Here is a 20,664-nt window from a genome sequence, read left to right on the forward strand (position 1 = left end):
CTATAAGTAATACTTTGGTGAACACCCTTGTGCAAAAAGTGTTCTCTGAACTTCTAATTATAAAAGTTGACCATTTGTTTCAATAAATATTATTGAGCTGCATCCATGTATCAGACACTGAGCTAGGTTTTAAAAGGACAATGTTGAACAAAATACGGCCTTGCTCTGAAGGAGTTTTAGTCAACTAGGGGAAATAAATGCAAAACACATTCACATAATTTCTCTAAAACTCGATAAGAAGCAAAATAAGGGAAGGCACAAGTTGCCATGTTTACAAAGATGAGGGAAGTTTAAAGAAAGTGCAAATAAATCTTGAAGATAAATTAAGAATTAACCAGCCTCCAGAACAGTATTGTCAAGTAGAAATAAAGTATAATACAAGTTACATATGTCATTTAAAATTTTCTAGTAGCCACTTTTAAACGTGTAAAAAGAAACAAGTTAAATTAATTTTAATAATTAATTTTAATCTAATATATTCAGTATATTATTTCAAGTATTTAAAATAAAGAAGTAATAAGATAATTTACATGATTTTCATACTAAATCTTCAAAATCCAGTGTGTTTTACAATTACAGCATATTTTAAATCAAACCAGCCACAACTCAAGTGTTCAATAGCCACATGTTGCTAATGGCTATCCTCACATGGACAGGACACCTGTAGAACTTACAAACTAATCTCTAATGGCAGAAAGCAAATCAGTGGTTGCCTTGGGCCAGGGTAGAGGAAGAGACGAACTGCAAAGAAGCATGAGGAAAAATTGGGGGATGATAGCAATGTTCTATATTGATTATAGTGGTGGTTCCATGAGTATGAAACTCATTTGATTGCACACTTTAATGGATGCAGCTGGTTGTGCGTAAATTATAGCTCAATAAGTTGAGTTTTTTAAACAGCCAGCCAGACAGTAAGGATGAGAAGATTGTTCAGCATCTATCAACATATTTAACACTTTCAATAGAGCTGTCCCAGCTGTTACTGACTTTTACTCTCCAGTGAGAGAACCAATTTCACCTTTCTCTGACAGTGTCATCATTTTTAACTTCTTTGTTAATTTGGTTGCTGACAAGTGGTATTGTATTGTCTTAATTTACACTTATTTAATAACAAATGGAGTTTTTCATGTTTATTGAACATTTGCATTTTTCCCAGTTATGTCCAGGTTTGTTTATATCCTCATAATGTCTATAGTATACGTCAGAAAGAAAGAAAGAGAGAGAGAGAGGAAGGAAAGAAAGGAAGAAAAGAAGGAAGATTCCATTATCATTTATTCACTTGTGCATTTATAAGAACCTATAGTATGTGTGACACTACATATAACATGAGGGGACATATGAAATTTATAAAACTCACTGCTCCAAACTTAGAATCTCTCTCTCTCTCTATCACACACACACCCACGCACACACAATCGAGTGCTGAAGAAAATAAGTAGATTAATGTTAGATCATATAATAAAGGGTAAAGTAATGCAAAGCAAGTGGTGGTTTGTTTATCACTCTAATAAATTAGACCTGAAGCCTGTGGACTATGCCCATCGCTACAGTCTGGTTCTATGTCCCCAGTCTCTCTCTACTTCCATCACCACCTCCCTCAACATCCCAACCCATCAGAAACGTACCTGACCCCTTCAGACTGGCAGTTCTTGGGAATTCTACTGGGTTATGTTTTGTTTGTCAACTTAATATCCACTCCTCCACGTGGTTCTCGTTTCAGTAAACTGAAACCTCAGCTCTCACTGAATGACCATCTTAATATTCTCGAGGAGAACATTCGGAAGCTGCTGCCCCTTCCACCTCTGGAAAAACTCAAAAATGAGGGCGAGACAGACAAGGACAAGGAGCACATTCATGTATGAGGGGGCGAGGCCCGAGGGGAGTGAAGCGTGGAGTAGAATGAATGAACTTGCTCCCCTCGGCCTGACCCTCGCACTCACTCTGATTTCAGTTTCTCTACGAGCGATCCATGGATGCTCTGGGGAAGCTGCTGAGGGCCATGATGTGGGATAACGTGAAAGCAGAGGACTGTCAAGAAATGTTCAACGTGAGTAGGGCCGCTGCTCAAGCTGACTCCCATGGTCCCTAATCGGTGCTCCAAGGCACCCTCCAAACTCTGCCTCATCCTCGTCTCAGGGACTCGTCCAGCCCGACCCACGTAGCCCACCACGTAGGGCCAGCCCGCTTTAAAAGGGTTTGTGGGGAGGCCAGCACCCTGTTCCAGAGGAGGCAGAGAGAGAGCGAGAGAACGAGAGCAAATGAATACAAGGATACTAAGGAAAGGACTTTTACTTTTTGACCAACAGCTTCTCCGAATGTGGCTTGTTTCACAAAAAGAGTGGGAAAGGGAAAGAGCCTTCCAGATCACCGCGAAAGTGCTGACAAATGATATTGAGGTAAGGAAGCCCCTAAAACGGATGGATGGCATTGCTTGCTAAGAGCGGGGACCCCTGAGGCCGCTGGAATCCAAAACTCGTGCGGGATTGATCTCCAGTCCCAGGTGGAGTCTTTCCGGAGAACCGCCAGCGAGGTCTGTCCTAACCCAGAGCGTCTTTGCTCACCTGCTCGCTTACTTGACCAACGGCCTTAAAGTCCGAGATTCCATTTTATTCCAAGGGCCTGCACGGAAGGAATGAGGGACTTAATATCCAGTGTTGGGACTATCCTGGGACATCGTCAAGCCACCCCATCACCTTGGGGTCCCCCTTTGTCCTGCAGGCACCAGAGAACTTTAAAATCGGCTCACTCCTCGGCCTCCTGGCTCCTCATTCCTGTGACACCCTGCCCTCCATCCGCCAGGCGGCTGCAAGCTCGGCTATTGGTCTGTTCTGCATAAAAGGTGAGGGAAGGATGTGAAACCCACAGATGCAGAGAAGATACGTGTTTTCTTTTGTTCTCAGTTTTTCTCCTCGTCCATCTATATCTCTCTCCTTCCTCCTCTCTCTCTCTCTTTCTCTCTTTCTCTTTCTCCTCCCCCAGTTCAGCCATCTCTGAGTTCTGTTACCTTAATTATGTCACACAATTTGTCTCTCTTTTAGATCCTTTTTCCTCAGTGGCTCTGCCTTCTGGTTTTTTTTAAATAAAGATAATAACACCAGAGCATGATAAAGAGTCATTAAAGCAGGTGAAATGTTTCGAGAGAGTCCGATTTAAATCACACAGCAACTGGGCATATTAGCAAAGCTTTCTCTATCACACAGCTTTCTTCCAGACGAAATTGCACTATTATTATGGTGCTAAAGTGCCTTTCAGAGTTTTCTAAGAGAGATAACTTTGTGGAGGTTTTTCCAGCTTGCCATAGCAGGACCTCTGTCTGCTCTGCCAGGACATGTGAATAACTGTCAATGTCAGGAAATATAAGGAATTTTAAAACATCAGTCTCAGGCTGAAACCAACACTCAGGGCTTCCTGATTAAATCCAGGTGAAATCAGCAGGTGTTTCACCGAGGTGGGCCCTGCATCGTATGCACAGTTCTCTGCAGACCAGGTGCAGCCAGGAACACTCAGCCAGGTTGACTGCAGCTCATGCCCACGCTCGGCTCTTCATTCTCTTAGGTACTCGGTGAACATTTCTTGAGTGACTTTTCACGTGTCAGGCACTGTTCTGATGCTGGAAGCACAGAGATATTATAATTCTAAGATTTGCATAAGAAAAGTATGTGAGATTTGCTGTGCAAAAGCTTTTGAGCCAAAAGGTGGGATTTCGTTGGGGGCAGAGGGTAGAGTCAGTCAAAAAGGACAAACTATTCAACAGAGCCCAAATAGGTCTCTTGGGATATGGGACAGTCAAGGGACAGTCCCTTGGGATATGGGAAGATAATTCATGAAGGGTATATGCTTTTACCAAAGCCAGGGGAAAAAAAAAATGAATTAAGGAAGTGAGAATTAAAGGAGCATTTTAATAAGAGAAGAAATGTGCCAGAGAGGGACCTCATAGGAAGAAAGGAATTAGAATTCTATTATTGTTTTACCTATTCTCCCTTTAGTGTCCTTTATTTTCCTGAAACATGCAAAGTTCAGGTCCTTAAATATTCTTTGTTAACAAGAAATCCCATACTTCATTATTCACGTTAACTATTTTTCTTGGTTGACCAAATAAATATGGTAGAGAGAGAGAAAAACGATGATTATTTTTTTACTAGATACAAGTAACTAGTGTGATACTAAATTAAATACCCATTTAATACTCATGGATGTTGTTCAGTCAGTTGTTAAAGCAGATGAGGGATGTGAGGTTAAGAAATGTACCAGTTGCTTGGACAATTGAAAGCAGTGGAGCTGGACCTTGAGCCCAGGTCATCTGCCCATTGGCTAGGCTGCCTTCCAGAGTGGTTCAGGTGTGAGTTTCCACAATTACTATACTCCATTCAAACAACAAACAGAATATCATTACCGTTTAGGTCTGCATTTACAAATTGATATCAACAGTCACTTACACAGTTGCTCATGTTCCTATTACAATGGTTGCCTTACCATTTCCTCCAAAGTGGCTCAGTGCAGAACGGAACTCCAACAGAGACAGCAGTATACCAGAGGAGTGAGAGCCTGGGCATTGGTGTCAGACCAGGGTTCAGGTTCCAGCTCTCCTATCTTTACTAACTGCGTGATCTGGCCAAATGGCTTTACACCTCTCTGCCTCAGCTTTCTCAACTGCAAATAACCTCAGATCATTTTTAGGAGCAAGGAGATCATTACGTGCAGAGTATTTAGCATGCTGCTGGCATGCAGAAACTACTCAATCAGTGTTTGCTCTTATGCTCACCATCTAATCAGACAGGCTTTAGTGGGTTTGTTAAAGGCATCCAACAGCTGAATTAGTGTCACATCAAAATACAGACAGCCTCTTCAACCCCTATCAGCTCTGTGAACTCCTATGTTGCCCTTTGTTGATTGTAGGCATTCGCCTGGAAGTGGAAAGACTACAGGATTTGCAGGAAGGGCTGCAATGTGATGATGTGCAGGTCCAGATCAAGATTTCCTCCAAAATAGCAAAGGTAACAGATATGGAGGACTGGCCAAGGGATGTAAGGATGATTCCGGGTTGATTTCCAAATGAGTCAGCTGTGTACACCCCGCTACCCAGGAGGGCAACAGCCTAGCCATTCTAGCTGAATGAAAGACCTTTGTCCACTCACTTATTAACTCCGGGTCCATGTGCACAGGCAACACCTGCTACTGATCATTTCATACTCTGGGAAACCTGGGGAACCAAGTGGCCCTCTCCAGGGTGAGGGAGGCAGTGGGGTGAAATGGAAGGAACAGGACTTTGGGGTCGATCAGACGCACTCTGTGTGCACTGCTTGAAGCGTGTGCACTGGGTGATCAGTCTCCTCATCTTAAAAAAAAAAAAAATGTGTAACCTCCCTCTCGGAGCTGTTGTGAGGCCTGGTCGATCAAGTCATTCATTTATTCATTCGCCTAATATGCCCTGTGCACCTACCACATGCCACACTTTTTTCTAGGCTCTAAGGATAGAAACGCCTGCCCTCATTGAGCTTGCATCCTAGTAGATGGAGCAGCCAGATAAATATGATGTCAGGTAGTGACAATTGAGAAAAATAAAATCAAGGAAGGGAATAAAGAGTACGGGAGGGGTGATCCCCTAGGAAGACCCCTCTGAAAGGGAGAACCATGGAGACATCTAGAAAAGAACATTCCAGGCAGAGTGGAAACAGCATGTGCAAAGGCCCTGAGGTGGAGAAAGAAGTGGGTCATGAGATCCAAGAGATAGCCCAGAGCTGATTGAAGTGCCTTCCAGGACTTGTTAAAGAGCTTGGCTTTTATTCCAATTGAAATCAAAAGCCAGCAGAGGGTTTTGAACAGAAGAGTCAAGACCACTAGGTACAATGTGGCAGTTGTGAAATGTACAAGGGCACCCCTGAGTGAGGCAGCATCATTCCTAACGTGGACATTATAGGTTTATATGTGTATTATGGCAGTTATCCACAGAGGGCAGTAAAGGGCCCAACAAGCTCAGTCACTGTGACAATAACAGAGAACTCTCTTGAGAACAGGGCACTTTTCCTAATTTGCAAAAGCTCCTTATGGGCTAGTGGTGGTTCTGCGAGGAGGAACGTGATTGGACTTATATTTTCTGAAGGGTCATTGGGCTGCCATGTTGAGACTAGACTATAGGCTGGCAAGAGTGAAACTAGTGAGGTTAGTTTGAAGGAAACCATAGAATCTACATATGAGATTAGGTGGCCTGGACTAAGGAGGCAGCAGTGGGGATGAGAAGGTGATGAGAACATAGGAGACAAGCCCATGGGGGACAGGGAGGGAACATACGTCAAATGCCTAAGAAAGTGTCTGATGCATGAGAGGTGCTCCGAAAACATGAATTCCCTTTCTTCCTTTCTTCCTAAACCAATATCCATCCCAATAAGAAAAAAACGAAACAAACACATAACTGTTGAGCTTGGACCCAGGCAGGCATTTCGTGTTATACAGAACAGAGGCACGAGTCTAGGCCTTGATCTTGGAGCCATGGTAACTCAGAAACCGGCTGGGATATGCAACTACTTGTGAAAAGGAACTCATTTCCTCTCAAAGATGGTTCTACCAAACATCATCGGGCCATTTAATACTGGAGGAAGTCGGCTGTGAATAGGAATGTTTTCATACCCACGAACTCATAATCATGACCATCTTGCTTGGCTAAAGCCCCAGATAATCCTCCTGGACTTTATTCAAACTTCTAACTTTTCACCTCCCCTGCCTGCCTTTTCACTCATACACACGGAGAGACATATACAACCAAACATTGTGTATAGTTCTTGTTTAGAGACCAAAATTGCAAAGTTTTTATTTTCTTCACTTTTTATTGACTACTCTTGATCTTGAAACATGCAAAAGCAAAAGACAGCGTTCATAATAATTCACCCTCTGTGTGAAGTAAGTCAGAAAGAGAAAAACAAATACCATATGCTAACACATATATATGGAATCTAAAAAAAAAAAAAATGGTTCTGAAGAACCTAGGGGCAGGACAGGAATAAAGACACAGACGTAGAGAATGGACTTAAGGACACGGGGAGGGGGAAGGGTAAGCTGGGACTAAGTGAGAGAGTGGCATGGACATATATACACTACCAAATGTAGAATAGATAGCTAGTGGGAAGCAGCTGCATAGCACAGGGAGATCAGCTCCATGTTTTGTGACCACCTAGAGGGGTGGGATAGGGAGGGTGGGAGGGAGACACAAGAGGAAGGAGATATGGGGATATATGTATATGTATAGCTGATTCACTTTGTTATACAGCAGAAACACAGCATTGTAAAGCAATTATACTCCAATAAAGATGTTTTAAAAAATAATAATTCACCCTCTGTATGGATACTGTGAGGCACCGGGTATTTAGCACAGCACTTAGTACACGGTGATAGATTTCCTGAATTTTCAAGCCTAGCTATTCTTTGGCAGACACAAGACTTATTTCTATGATACATGAAATGTATGTGAAAGTACTTTACAACATATAAAATGGCATATAAACAGTATGCATTATTTTTCCTTTATGGGGTATGATGTAACTTCAGGTTTGGAGAGGAAATTGCCTTGGCAGGCCTGGAATTTAATAAATAATGAAATGATCAAGAGATAACTTCAAGGAAAGTTTACTTAAAGTTGACAGGTCATGTCTATGTCCTATTTTAGTATTCTCTCTGGTTTCTATGGCCCCAGTCATATGCTAACTTTTTGGAAAGCCCAGTGGTTTCTAATATCCTAAAACAAAGAATAGGTGTCCAGATACAAAGTGAGGTGGTTGATGACATGAGTCTTTCCGGGTTCGTTCTCAGATCGTCAGTAGACTCATCCCAAGTGAAGAAATGCTCATGTTCCTGGGGGAAACCCTGGATGGTCTGGAGAGCCTCAACCCCACGTGTACAAAGGCGTGTGGCGTCTGGATGATCGCTGCCCTGAAGGAGCAGGGAGCTGCTTTAGAAGATCAGGTGAACCAAGAGCCAATCTGACAACTGAGCAGAATTCTAACACTTCTGAAATGCCAATACCAGAAGTAGGTCGCCACTTCACAGTTGGTCCTCTGATGGGCCACAGGCAGGAGTGCGCACGGCCTCGAGAGGCCTCAACAGAGACCCAAGCTGCGTGTGGACAGCCAGGCCCACACTGAGTGCCTGTCTAGCCTGACTCAATTGCTTCTCTAGTCTGTGCTGATAAGAACTTTACAGACTGCCACTCTCTGGTCAGAGGCATGTGGGTCATGGAAAACTGGGTTGTGAGGTCTGCAAGATGAGTGTGACCTTGTGAACGAATGCCTGTAAGATGGCCACTGAGGGCCAAGAGAGTTTTCTAATCCCACTGCCACTCTGCGAACTGCTCTTGAACACCCCTTAGGTATTTTCTGGTAAAGAAGGCTGTCATTGGGGAATTGACTGAAAGAAAAGTCTCAGTCCTTCCTCCCAACTGGAAAGTTAAGCAGAGAGAACAGGATTTAAATTCAGGAAGCCTGGTTAAGAGCTCCACATGGAGATACTCTATTCTCTGTCTTAAAGTCAGAAACAGAATACCAGCAATTCAGAGATTGAGGAGGAAAAGAATCTTTAACTCAATAAAGGCTTTCCAAGGGGAACAGGAGGAGGAAGTTATGGTCCCCATAGCCCAGAATCAACCACCCTAAATTTAAAATTTTTCCAAAGCATGACTTTTAGAAATGACCTCTGTGCTAATTACTGTCCAATCAGCTTTTTTCAAAATCATTCATTGAGTACATACTATGTGGCAGGCCCTGGGCCAGTCATGAGAGAATCAAAGGTTAATAAATTTGGAATGTCCATGTATTTGTGTGTTTAGCATAAAAGGGGAAGTTGTTCACACACTAAGTAAAGGCTTACAATAGGGACCTAAATCCTCTCCAAGAATCATTGAAATGGGACTGTGTGGTATTCATGTTTGCAGGATATTTATGATTAAGGAATTATAATTCTGAGAAAATATTATATTTACCTAAAAGTGTCTATCCAAAGTAAGCAGGAAAAATTTCCACTAGAAGCAAAGGTTCTTTAGCATGGAGACATGCCCTTATCCATGTCAAAAGCCAGATGTGTAATATCATTCCCTACTGCACACAGATTAACACCCAAACTCAGAAAGGTGGCCCTCAATGCCCTTTAGCATCTGGCTTCATCTTTCCTATCAAGTTATCTTCCTTTTATCACCTTTGTTCTTTCTTTGCTCCAAACTGGACCATTCTCCTATTCCATAAACTTTTTCCACATTTGCCTCTACCATGCTCTCATGCCATTTTTCTATATAGATTTTACGTTTTTACAGCCATCATGTTCACAGCAAAATGGAGCTGAAGGTACAGAGTTCCCGTATACCTCCTGTCTCCACACTACCCACATCCCACATCACAGTGGTACGTTTGCTACAATCGATGAACGCACATTGACACATCATATAATCACCCAAAAGCCTTAGTTTACATTAGGGTTTAGTCTTGGTGTTGACAAATGTATAATGACATGTGTTCACCACTGTAGTATCATACAGATTCGTTTCACTGCTCTCTAAACCCTCTGTGCTCTATTCTCATGGTGTCTGATTTTACATCTTTACCTGTGCTCTTCCTTCTGATGAGGATGACCTTCCCCACCATCTCCACCTTGCCTTTTGGAATTGCTATATATCCTTTGAGACCCAGACCAGATGTCCCTCCACAGTGACCTCAGTTACTTCTGCATTCCCCTATCAGTCCTGTACACCTCTTGTACACCATTTGCCATACAGAGCCTTGTGCACAGCCCTTGGGTATATGACTGATGTCCTTTATGAGACCACCCATTCCTTTTGAGAAAGGGCTACATCTTATTCATCCCTGGTAAAGGCCCCACAGTGCCCAACACAGCACCTGGCATAATGCAGCCTTTCGCTAAATGTTTGCTAAATTGATTTAAGAATAAATGCCCAATTTATCGATAATCATCCTGAGCAAGAGATAGGCCATGTGTAGAATCAATTACTTTTTTAACATTATTTCTAATTCATCAACCACCACCCACAATATGCTGACTGTACACGACCTAAGCCATCCATGTAGAGGAAAAATGGCAACTCAGTGTTTGACTTGGCTTTTTCTTTTTAGCTGTTGGAGATCTTGGGCATAATTTACCATCACATGCCGGTCCTCAGACGAAAGGAGGAAAGTTTTCAGTTTATGCTGGAAGCCATCTCCCAAATAGCCAGCTTTCACATGGATGGAGTTGTTGCCAACCTTTTACAGAAGCCTCTGCCCTTTGACAGGTAGATTCTAACTGAGCTGGTCCCTTTTCCTAGGGAAGGCCACTCTGTAAGGTATTGGGGAAGAATCTGTGCTTTGAGAGAAAGATAGCAAACAAAAGTTGAAAACACTTCACCTGAATAATTTCAAAAATGGTGTTTGAATCACAGGTAATGGTTTTCCAAGTATTTCTCAAATATATGTCCTCATTGGATGATGAGAGTTTTAGATGTGTGTGTGTGTGTGTGTGTGTGTGTGTGTGTGTGTGTGTGTGTGTGTATGTGCGTGTGTTTATTTAATAGGAATAAGTATTAGAAAGTGAGTACTTCTCCCCTTTCTGGTTGCCTAAAATGAATCTATATGAGAGGTTTCTGTATTGATGGACATTAACAAACCTCAGCAACCCAAGGCCAGAATGCTAGATTGTTAAACAAAACATCCTTATTATCCCCAGGCATGTTGGCATGTCCATCCATCCTTGCAACTGTGATTAGTCATAATGTGGTTTTAGAGTGGATCAGATGAAAAAGCTCACATCCCAAGGAGTAGAGCCTTATCGGCTTCCTGCCGTGCTTCCCTAGGGACACAAAGACACTGTGGAAGGCCCTGGCTGAGAACCCAGCCTCCAGTGGCAAACTCCTGCGAGCCTTAATAGACAAACTGGAGAATGAGTTAGAAGATGACCTCGCGGGGACAGAGGCGATCTCCGTGAGTTGGACAACCTGCCACCCGCCCGGGATGCTGTCCCACTCCATCCCACCTGGCACTGGGTGATGTAGCACTAATCACACTTCTCCCCCTCTCATACCCTGGTTTTAAATCAATTCCAGTTTATTTTGGACAAATATGGCAGTGATTTTGTCTGCAGCTGATCATGTTTAGAAGCAAATTTCTCATCAGCCCAAAGAAAATCTGTGTCTCTGTATTTCCAAATTAGTCTTCAAGATATCTACTCATTATTGAAAGACCCCAATACTGGTGCCCCCTGGAGTTTGGAGTCGCCCCACATGGCAGCCCTGAGAGAGAAACACAGCAGGAGTTAAGAAGTTTCCAGACAAATAAACCCTCCCTTTTCTATGTGCTTTTACCACAAGTGTGGTCAACCTGGAAAGCAATCCTTTGTAGAGAAAACAAACTGGAAGATCAGCCCTGCCTGACCACAGGGTCCTTTCTCCCCTCAGGTGGCCTGTGCAATTTATGAAGTGGTGTCGACAGGCACCCCTGTCGCAGGCCTGTACCCAAAGCTGTTCGCCCTTTTCCTGAAGCTGGTCAGCTGCACACTGGGCCAGAAGATGCCCCCTTCGACCCTAAACTGCCGCCGGCGGGTGATGCAGCAGGGGGAGCGGCAGCAGATCGCAGACCCCTGCAGGTGAACAGCCAGGCGGAGAGGGACTTCCAGAGTCCTGACCCCAGACGCCAGGAGGGGCCGGCATGGCCTCAGCTACCCGTGAAGAGACAAGGCCCCTCCATCCTTGAGCCTTGTAGCTCTTCTTCCCTGGGTACCCGGCATAGTTGCCCAGAACGGTCATATAATGAATAAGCAGTTATGTCCTCTTCCCTAGAGGGCCCAATCCACTTCCTTTTTCTTTCATTGAGACCTTTCAAGGAAAGTTGGAATTCTGTGATTTTCAAGGCCACCGAGGAAAGAATATAAAATAAAAATAAATACCACATTTCCTCAAATCTAAGACTTCTCCAGTTGAAGGAAGCAACATTATTTCACGTAACATTGAGAAAGGGAAAAAAAAAAAAAAAAGCGTCCCAATTAAGTCATGAATCAGTGCTTTCTTATACTATTAAATTTGCATTTTATATTGATCCAAAAAGCTCTTTGAGGATTATTAGGTATAGATTTGTATCCTTTATCACACTGCTCTGTTTTCCTGTTCTTTCGCATTAACTTTTTGTTCCGATGTCAAATCAACCTTTTTAAAGACATTTTAAGTAGCAGTTAGGCTCAGCACACGTAGTTCCAATAATACATGTAACTTTACTAAAATGCCCACAGCTCAAAGAGCCATACCTAAATCCATGCACGTACACGCACTGTATACACAGGCAATAGCAACTGCATCGCAACTACCGTCTGGCCAACAATTGCAACGCACTATCCACTGCGAGAGGCATCCTGATTTCCAAGGTGCTGTTTTGTTTTAGAACCAGTGAAACAACCTCCATTCATCCAGGCGTGAGGGAGCATTGTAGGGAACATTTTTTTTAAAAAGAAACACAACGTGCTATATTTATTCTGTAGAATACAGTGGTTACAAGTAACCAGATCCACACATATCAATATAGGGCCCCAAGATATAATAAGTGAAAATACAGAATACAGACAGCTTGATGATCTTTATTAAGGACTTGGGGATTCACAATTCCTTGCATGGCATTGACTTACTTTTGTGATGCCAACTGTCTCCTTCAGGCTCTCGACTACAACTCTGAAGTGTGTGCAGGCCCAGGCCATGAAAGACGGGCTGGCCAAAGAACCTGACGAGGGGGACAACATGTGGACCCTCCTCAGCAGTCCCAGTAGGCACCACATAGGAGTCTGTGCGCTGGCCAGGTAATGTGCAGATATTCCAGAACTGGATACGAAGGAAAAAACTGAAAACAAAGTAAAAACGCAATGCAGGCAACTTCACTGACAGCAACTGATTCAGTAAGGACTTATAGTCCAGGAGAAAAAAACAGGGAAGAAAGAGCAAAGGGGTTGGGAAGAGACAGCAGGATCAGCCCCAAACTCACCAACCCCGCAAAAAATAGTGATACAATGAACGGTTTTAGGCAAACTACACTTCAGTCGGGCACTTGGATAGGCTATTCTAAAGTTAAGCCTTGGTGCTCTTTCCTTTTTAACATTCCTTTTTGGATAATTTATTTTCCTGATAGAGAAATGGACTAAAGTGTCTTCCACTGTTTAGAAAGAAAAAAGTCTCTGCTACAATGGGAGCCTTGGTTTTCTAGGAGCATGGCAGTGTGGCAGCACAGAGTCATACTGGACATCACGGAACAACTCTTCCCATCCCTGACCTCCTCCTCGGAGAACTACCGGATAACGGGCGCAGCTTTCTTCTCTGAGGCAAGGGAACACAGCCATCCCAGCAGGCTCGTTGGGTCCCAGTGGGGTATTTCTCTCAGGAGTTCAGTGGGAATTTGAGCCATGGAAGAGGGACCCTCTCTGGGATCTCTGGAAATGGAGAGATCCAGCTATTGCCAGAGACACAGTACCTGAGCAGAGAGAGGGAGAAAGAGAGAGGAAAAAGAACCCAGCCTCATCCTCTTCCTGCCCTCTGGTCTGCAGACATCAACTCCCAAGACAGAGAAGGGTAGAGAATCAACCTGGAAGGGACAAAACAAAATGCAACCAACAAATATATTATGGTCCTTTCAAACTCTGGGATAAAGGCTGACCCAGCCAATGCAAAGAAGGAAATTGTCAGTAACTCCTGTTTTCCCTGCTCCATGTTTCCATTTAGATTAGAAATACCTTCTTAACTAGGTATTTTGGTTCTCATCACCGCATAACCCTGACCTGTGGGGCGCTCACTTCTAGAGCTTAGTTCCTGCCAGACATTTGAATTCACCCGAGGGCTCCCTCCTCTGCCCCACAAGCAGCTGAGGCCCTACTCTTTAATCACAGCTATAATGCCTTTGGAACTCTCCTGAAGGGAGGCCCTTCCCTGAACTAAAGGGGAGGAGTGTTTCATTTTCAGCTCATGAAGGAGCCACTCCTTTGGAAGCACGGGAATCTACGGGATGTGCTAATCTTGATGGGTCAGAGTGCCTGGGACTCCAACGCCATTCTGAGGCAAATGGCCATCCAAGGGCTCGGCAATACCGCTTCTGGAGCCCCTCACAAGGTAAAAGGAGTTTTGGGGGGGACACAAAATAGTTCATCTAAGTAGAGTTTTAAAATAATTATTTACTAACCCACACCCTGTGGTTGCATAGAAATTAAGCGAAAATCCAAATAAGTTGCTGAAGTGGTGGCTCTTGGGTTGAAGGACACGTGACCCTAAGAGAATGTCAATCCCCTTGTCTGGAGTCTCCTACCCTATTCCAGATACACATAGAACAATTTTCGAGATTAAGAGACCTTATTTCAAAATAGGTAAAGAAGCACAAGCAGATAATGTTAGAATCTATCGTCAGAGGCCTCTATCACCTGGCCCGCACCGAGGTCGTCTGTGAAAGCTTGAAGGCTCTAAAAAAGATCCTGGAGCTGCTCACAGACCGAGATGTAAGCTTCTACTTCAAAGAAATAGTGCTGCAAACAAGAACCTTCTTTGAAGACGTAAGTGAGCCTGTTCAGGAATCTTCCCTCCCCAGAAGTGAGTGAACAGAAAGAGGTTCAGGTAGTGCTTGTAGCAGACCAGTTTGGTGTCCATTTGCATGCCTTGGCCTGCCCTAGAGATCACCTGTCCCAGAGGTCACCTGTCCCAGGGATCACCTATCCCACAGATCACCTGCCCCAGAGGTCACCTGCCCCAGAGGTCACCTGCCCTAGAAATCACCTGCCCTAGAGATCACCTGCCCTGGAGATCACCTGCCCCAGAAGTCACCTGTTCGATTCCTGTGCAGCCTGTTGGCTTCCTGTGTGTCTGCCTGAGGGTATTCTCTGGCCCAGGAATCATGATTGGTTTGAGCAAGGTGGGCCAGATGTGTTGGGAAAGGACCCTCAAGCAACAAGAAAAGAGAGTTTGTAGATAAACTCCCTGGCTTCCTCACCCCTCAGAAGGACGGTGCTCCACCTGCCCATAAGGGTACCACACTCACTAATGTTCCCTTTCGTAGCTTTCCTCTCTTGCCTATCATGCTTCCTGGGCCCACCTCCCAGATAAGTGACTTACACCTAAATCCTCATCTCAAAGTCTGCTGTTGGGAGGAACCGGTTTGCAGGGTACAAATAGAGACACAGATGTAGAGAACAAACGTATGGACACCAAGGGGGGAAACAGGGGGTGGAGGGATGAACTGGGAGATTGGGATGGACATATATACACTAATATGTATAAAATAGAGAACTAATAAGGAGCTGCTGTATAAAAAATAAATAAGTTCAAAAATTCAAAAAAAAAGAAAAAGAAAGTCTGCTGTTGGGGGCACACAGCTTATGACAGTACTCCCTACAGGGCTAGATGTTATTGCCTCCAACAATACCTTTTCCACGTGCAAGATTTCAAAGACTCAAAATGCTTGCGCGGTTCATTTCATCCAGGAGTCAGTAAACTGCCCCATGGCTCATCCCAAATTCGATCCGGAGCATGTTTTTGTAAATGAAGTGTTATTGGCACACAGCCATGCTCATTGGTTACATATTATCTATGGCAGCTTTCACCTTCATCCCGCAGAGCTGATTAGTTGTTACAGAAACCGTGTGGCCCGCAAAGTCTAAATTATTCACTGTTTGGCCTTTTATGGAAAAATTTTGTCAACCCCTGACATGGTTTATAGCCCTCATTTCAAAAAAGATCAGTCAACAACAATCCTAGGCAAAGGAAGGTCATTTTTCTTTATACCTTCTGGGAAACCAGATTTTATTATTTCATTTTGGTTTATTCACCGACATCAATGTAAAAATCTATTTCACGTCTAACTTAAACCGATTTTTTGTGATCTAAACCTGCCTGCTCCTGTTATGTGGTCAGAGGAGATGGAAATTTCTGGCTGCCTCCTGCAATGCATCCTTCTTAAACCTTAAGGCTTTATTAAATTACCTTTTCACCTGATAGTCTCCAGACTGAAAAGTCCTTATTTCCTTCATTATTTACCATAAACCTAATTTTTCAGCTCCTTAAATATTTTACAAGCCAGTGACTGTGTTGTATCCCTAAATGAGACCTGAGAAGTACTGAATAGAATCTAAAGAAAAATTGCCTCTCAAATCCAATCTTTTCCTATTTATTCACTCCAAATTTTTTTAATCTTACCCTTTCTTCCTGACTCTTTAGCAATTTATTAACCACACCAACTTCCAGACTGCAGTCTGCAACACATGCCCTCAGTCAATCGTCCTCCAGTGTTGTATTTTTCAGTTTCTCTTGTTTGTGTACTAGCCTAAACCTGGCCTTAGAGAGCAGCTTTCTGCTGGTTTCCAACTATTTTCTCCAGTGTACCAATATTTACTTTTAATTCTCATCTTGTCCCCAAAAATACTTACTGGGCTCTCACTCAATTTAGTATCTTCTGTAAAATAATGAAGATGTTCTTTTTTTCATTACACAGGTAACTGATGACAGTCTTTAACAACAAAGGGCTAAAGTCAGCCCTACAGAGCCCCACCTGTTAGGTTTCCCTGGACTGTTGTTGATCCAATGACAGTAACTCTCTTGGATCCGAGCCTCCAATAATCACAAGTCCATCTACGAGTTTTGTGGTCAAGAGAATATTTCTCAGTCTTAATGCATAAGAAAAAAAAAAAAAGCTAAAGTCTATCTGGTTGTTAGGTTAGACCTTTCGCATTCCTAATAGGTATCAATTTCATCACATTTGCATAAACGTAAAGTTTGACAAAAATTGAGTCTTAGTCATGACATGCTATTTACAGTCCTATAACGCTCTCTTTCTGCAAATATATTCAACTATGATACTTTGCCCCTATATTTTTCTGTAGATTAAGCATACAATTCTGTAATCTCTAAGTTTTCCCTTTCTTCTCTTCAATATTTAAGTACTTTCTTGAAAATCTAAAAATATGGCTACACTTTGAAAAAGTGGTAGAACAGAAAATATGGCCGCTGTCCCATGCTCCAGGACCTGCTCACTGCTATTTCCCACGCTGGCACCTGAGTAAAACTTTAATATCTCTCCCAGCACCCAAAACACTTTACCCCTTCTCTTTTCTGTTTTTTCATCATCCCAACTGGTTGATTCTCGCTTGACCTATCATTAGGTCTTTGATTTTAGAAAATTCAGAGGACTCTTTTAAGTAAATACCTCTCTACCTTTTAGATACTTTGTTACTGGTTTGCTTTCTTTTTCGAAAAAGAGATCTTTTAAAAATATACCTTGACCTTACTCCTAGTACATTTAAAGAACATTTCTACTTACATTTCCCTTCTATGAGGTCACATCTCATGTTATCCAATTAACTTATCTAGCCTTTTCCTAACAAGCCATCTTGATTTTTTTAGGGAAGATCTTTGTTAACTTCCTTTTTCATGGCATTTTTGTGTATGTGCCCACTTCTCACACATTTTATTTTGCCATCAAAATAAACTCCTATATCTTCTCCCTCTCATATTCATAGGAGTGCTTTTTTATTGGCCCTTGTTTGTTGCTAACCTAAATAATATTCTGGGGAATTCCTTGGTGGTCCAGTGGTTAGGGCTCTGTGCTTCCACTGCAGTGGGCATGGGTTCGATCCCTGGTCAGAGAACTAAGATCCTGCATGACGCGAGGCACAGCCAAAAATTTTTTTTTTTATTTTTTAAATACATAAATAAAATAAATAATATTCTGCTACTCAGAATGGCTTTTCCCCTCATCCCTCTGCCTTTCTATGGGTATTTTAAACTAGTTTTCTAGATACCCCCCCAAAAAAAAGAACACTTCCAGAAAATTCACCAGAACTCTGAACCATACCAACAAAGTGTCTGAGATAATAGAAGGCCATCTTTCTCCACCACCTTACCCTTTGGCTCTAAAAAGCACTGCCATACTCTGGCTTCTCTTCAGATCGCATACATCCTTCATCTTTTACTAAAAAGCACTGCCCACCCTCCTGGACGACAAGCAAGGCAGTTCCATGACTTCACATACAAGAGTAGGGCTAAGCACTTGTTTGTGTATCTTCTCTCTCTGAGACACAAGGCCCAAATTTCTGAGCTTCCTGTAATCCCTCTGCAAAGTATTTGGGATCTTGGAGAAGAGTCCTAGGCCTTGGGCAATTTAGATCAGAGGCCCCATAACTCCAGGCTAATGACGCAATCAGGCTAATTTGTACAAAATACAGAATAAACAAGAACCCTCCCTGGCCTTCTGCTGCCAGCACTCGCTGTTTATTATTCCTGTGGTCACATTTCCCCATTAGCTCCTCAGAGTCAGAAACCAAGTCTCCAGCTCTAAATTCATGCCGTGTTGGTAGAGAGCTGCTGGGAAACGAAAGGCATCCTTGGGACACCCAGGGGCTATGCCAAAGGTGCGCCAGGGCTCCAGCCTGCCTTCACGGAAGTGGGAAAGGGCGGGTGGGGTAGGGGTACCAGCTGGGAATGGCCTGCGTGGAGGACTCACCCACAACACGCATCTGTCACCACAGGAGCAGGATGATGTGAGGCTGACGGCCGTCCTCTTATTTGAGAATCTGGCATCCCTAACAGGAAGAAGGTGGAAGATTTTTTTTGCTGAAGAAATTAAAAAGAGCCTGATTTCATTCCTTCTCCACCTCTGGGATCCCAATCCCAAGATCAGAACTGTAAGTGGCCCTTGCACAGACACCTGCACCTCCTCCTCTCCCCACGGCCGAGAGGGTGCCAGGAAGCCTGGTCTAGCCGGACCGGAAGGCAGGTCTGAAGGCACCACTCTCAAACGAACCTGAAAACCAATTTTCCCATCCTGGGTGCTTTTTTGCCATCGCTTCCCGAGTTTGCGCTTCCATCTTTGAAACTGGGAAGGTGGCAGCACTGACTGTAAAGCCCTCACATCACTGACTTTTACTGCTCCTTTCCCCACACACAACCAGTCAGTGTGTCTTCCCTTCTGGAAGGGGAGCCAGCATTACGGACTGTGATGCAGGAAACTCTGTTTTTCAGGCTTGCCGTGATGTCCTGATCATCTGCATTCCTTTTCTGGGCCTCCAGGAACTCTGTGGGGTATTAGATCATCTCCCTGATGGTCAGGATCTCCCAAGGGCCAGGGATTTCTACAGGCAATTCTGTGCGAAGCTGGTGAGTGTGCAGGAGGTGCTGCTTCCAAAAAAATGCAGGCCAAGAGTCCAGGCAAATCCCAGAAGGCAAACAGCATAGCAAGGAATCCCAGCCAGAGCCAGAACCATCTGGGAAGGACAGCAGTGATTCTGGGTATCTTGTCGCATCACCTTCTGCTCTGTCCCCAAGTCCCAACTGGGATCTGTTCTCGATTCCTGAAACTCATCTGTTGATTAGCCCTATACGCCCCAGTGCCACCCTGATTAAATTTAGAATGAACTAGCCGTAACACACCTTCCAACAGAACAATTAATGGCTGTATGCGTGCTCACTCCTTTAGATGTCCCTTCTTAGGGCCTATGGGATGCTGAATTTCGTAAAGTGTCGCTTCTCAGTTGCCCTCTTTTTTTTTTTTTAATTTTATTGAAGTATACAACTATATTTAACAATATTGTGTTAATTTCTGCTGTACAGCAAAGTGACTCAATTATACACATATATATTCTTTTCATATTCTTTTCTATTATGGTTTATCACAGGATATTGGATATAGTTCCCTGTGCTATACAGTAGGACCTTGTTGTTTATCCATCCCATATATAATAGTTTGCATCAGCTACCCCAAACTTCCGGTCCTTCCCTCCCCTACCCCCCTCCCCCTTTCAGTTGCCCTCTCTGTAACACACATCTCTTCCAGGCAAAGAAAAACCAAGAAATCCTGTGGATCCTCCACACACACTCACTCACCTTCTTCAGCAGCAGCTGGGAGATGATCAGGAGCGCGGCCACCAAACTCACAGGTGAGGGCACGTCCACGCTCTCCACTCACAGGTCTGCTCTTTGCCAGCCAGTTTTGCTTTGCCTGGAAGCTACCCCAGCGTGAATGCCGATATGACTGGGAAGACCAAAAAAAAAAAAAAAAGAAAGAAAAACAAGAAAGCCAGAAAGAATTCATTTTACGTCTTACAACATCTTCCCTCAAAAGAACCTGTTCTCTTTGCAAACTTACAGTAACAGCTTCTGAATTGCCAACACCCACTTTCTTTCCATCAGACCATTCTCCCTACTGGGTCCTTCATGCTTCTTCTGGTTCCAAGTCATTGCTCCTTCTTTTCCCCAAGTCTTTGATCCAAGCCTGCTGCCCCTGCCTAAGTGTTTTCCTTTGCATCATCCCTTAATATAAACCATAGTCAACCTTCTAAGCTCAGCTCGAGCTGAGGGCTTTAGCAGCGAGGTGATACTAGTGGAAAGTGTGTGGGCATGGGGACCAGCAGACCTTGGCTCTGCTGTGTGGTTCTGGACAAGTCACTTAATTTCTCTGTGTTGCCTCTTTGCCTGATCTATAAAATAAAAGAGGAAAGTAAGTGAGTCTCTGAGGATCCTTCTATTAGGAAACTCTAAGTCTTATCACGAAACCCGTTCCAACTAATCCAGCCCCCAGCAAATAGGCCCACTTGGTCGGCCACATTTAAGATTGAGTTAAAACCTAAGGATTCCTCATTGGATCATTCAGAGGCTCCCCCTAACTACACTGTAACTTTTTGGAAGACACGGAC

At 43.6% G+C, this 20,664-nt stretch overlaps 1 protein-coding gene and 1 long non-coding RNA gene across 3 annotated transcripts in view; one reads left to right on the top strand and one right to left on the bottom strand.

Moving 5' to 3' along the window:
• Window positions 1-20,664, top strand: part of MROH2B (maestro heat like repeat family member 2B) — a 68,922-nt gene that overhangs the window by 43,641 nt on the left and 4,617 nt on the right. The window contains exons 23-38 of the mRNA XM_082454545.1: window positions 1,721-1,856; window positions 1,952-2,047; window positions 2,307-2,396; window positions 2,719-2,839; window positions 4,897-4,994; window positions 7,801-7,953; window positions 10,107-10,264; window positions 10,823-10,949; window positions 11,423-11,610; window positions 12,667-12,807; window positions 13,209-13,323; window positions 13,958-14,104; window positions 14,356-14,538; window positions 18,502-18,657; window positions 18,995-19,129; window positions 19,806-19,908. Of these exons, the coding sequence (XP_082310671.1) occupies window positions 1,721-1,856; window positions 1,952-2,047; window positions 2,307-2,396; window positions 2,719-2,839; window positions 4,897-4,994; window positions 7,801-7,953; window positions 10,107-10,264; window positions 10,823-10,949; window positions 11,423-11,610; window positions 12,667-12,807; window positions 13,209-13,323; window positions 13,958-14,104; window positions 14,356-14,538; window positions 18,502-18,657; window positions 18,995-19,129; window positions 19,806-19,908 (2,147 nt within the window). The remainder of the gene's footprint in view (window positions 1-1,720; window positions 1,857-1,951; window positions 2,048-2,306; window positions 2,397-2,718; window positions 2,840-4,896; window positions 4,995-7,800; window positions 7,954-10,106; window positions 10,265-10,822; window positions 10,950-11,422; window positions 11,611-12,666; window positions 12,808-13,208; window positions 13,324-13,957; window positions 14,105-14,355; window positions 14,539-18,501; window positions 18,658-18,994; window positions 19,130-19,805; window positions 19,909-20,664) is intronic.
• Window positions 2,854-19,976, bottom strand: LOC309657312. 2 transcript variants are annotated; one of them, XR_014261765.1, is made up of 3 exons: window positions 19,856-19,976; window positions 18,477-18,555; window positions 2,854-3,610 (listed from the first exon to the last, which is right to left on the bottom strand). It is a non-coding gene; the product is annotated as an uncharacterized lncRNA (long non-coding RNA). The 2 variants fall into 2 exon arrangements; XR_014261766.1 differs by lacking the exon at window positions 2,854-3,610 and adding an exon at window positions 12,718-12,848.

The sequence above is a fragment of the Balaenoptera physalus genome (assembly GCF_965194825.1).
Source record: "Balaenoptera physalus genome assembly, chromosome: 3".
Taxonomy (NCBI): Eukaryota; Metazoa; Chordata; class Mammalia; order Artiodactyla; family Balaenopteridae; genus Balaenoptera; species Balaenoptera physalus.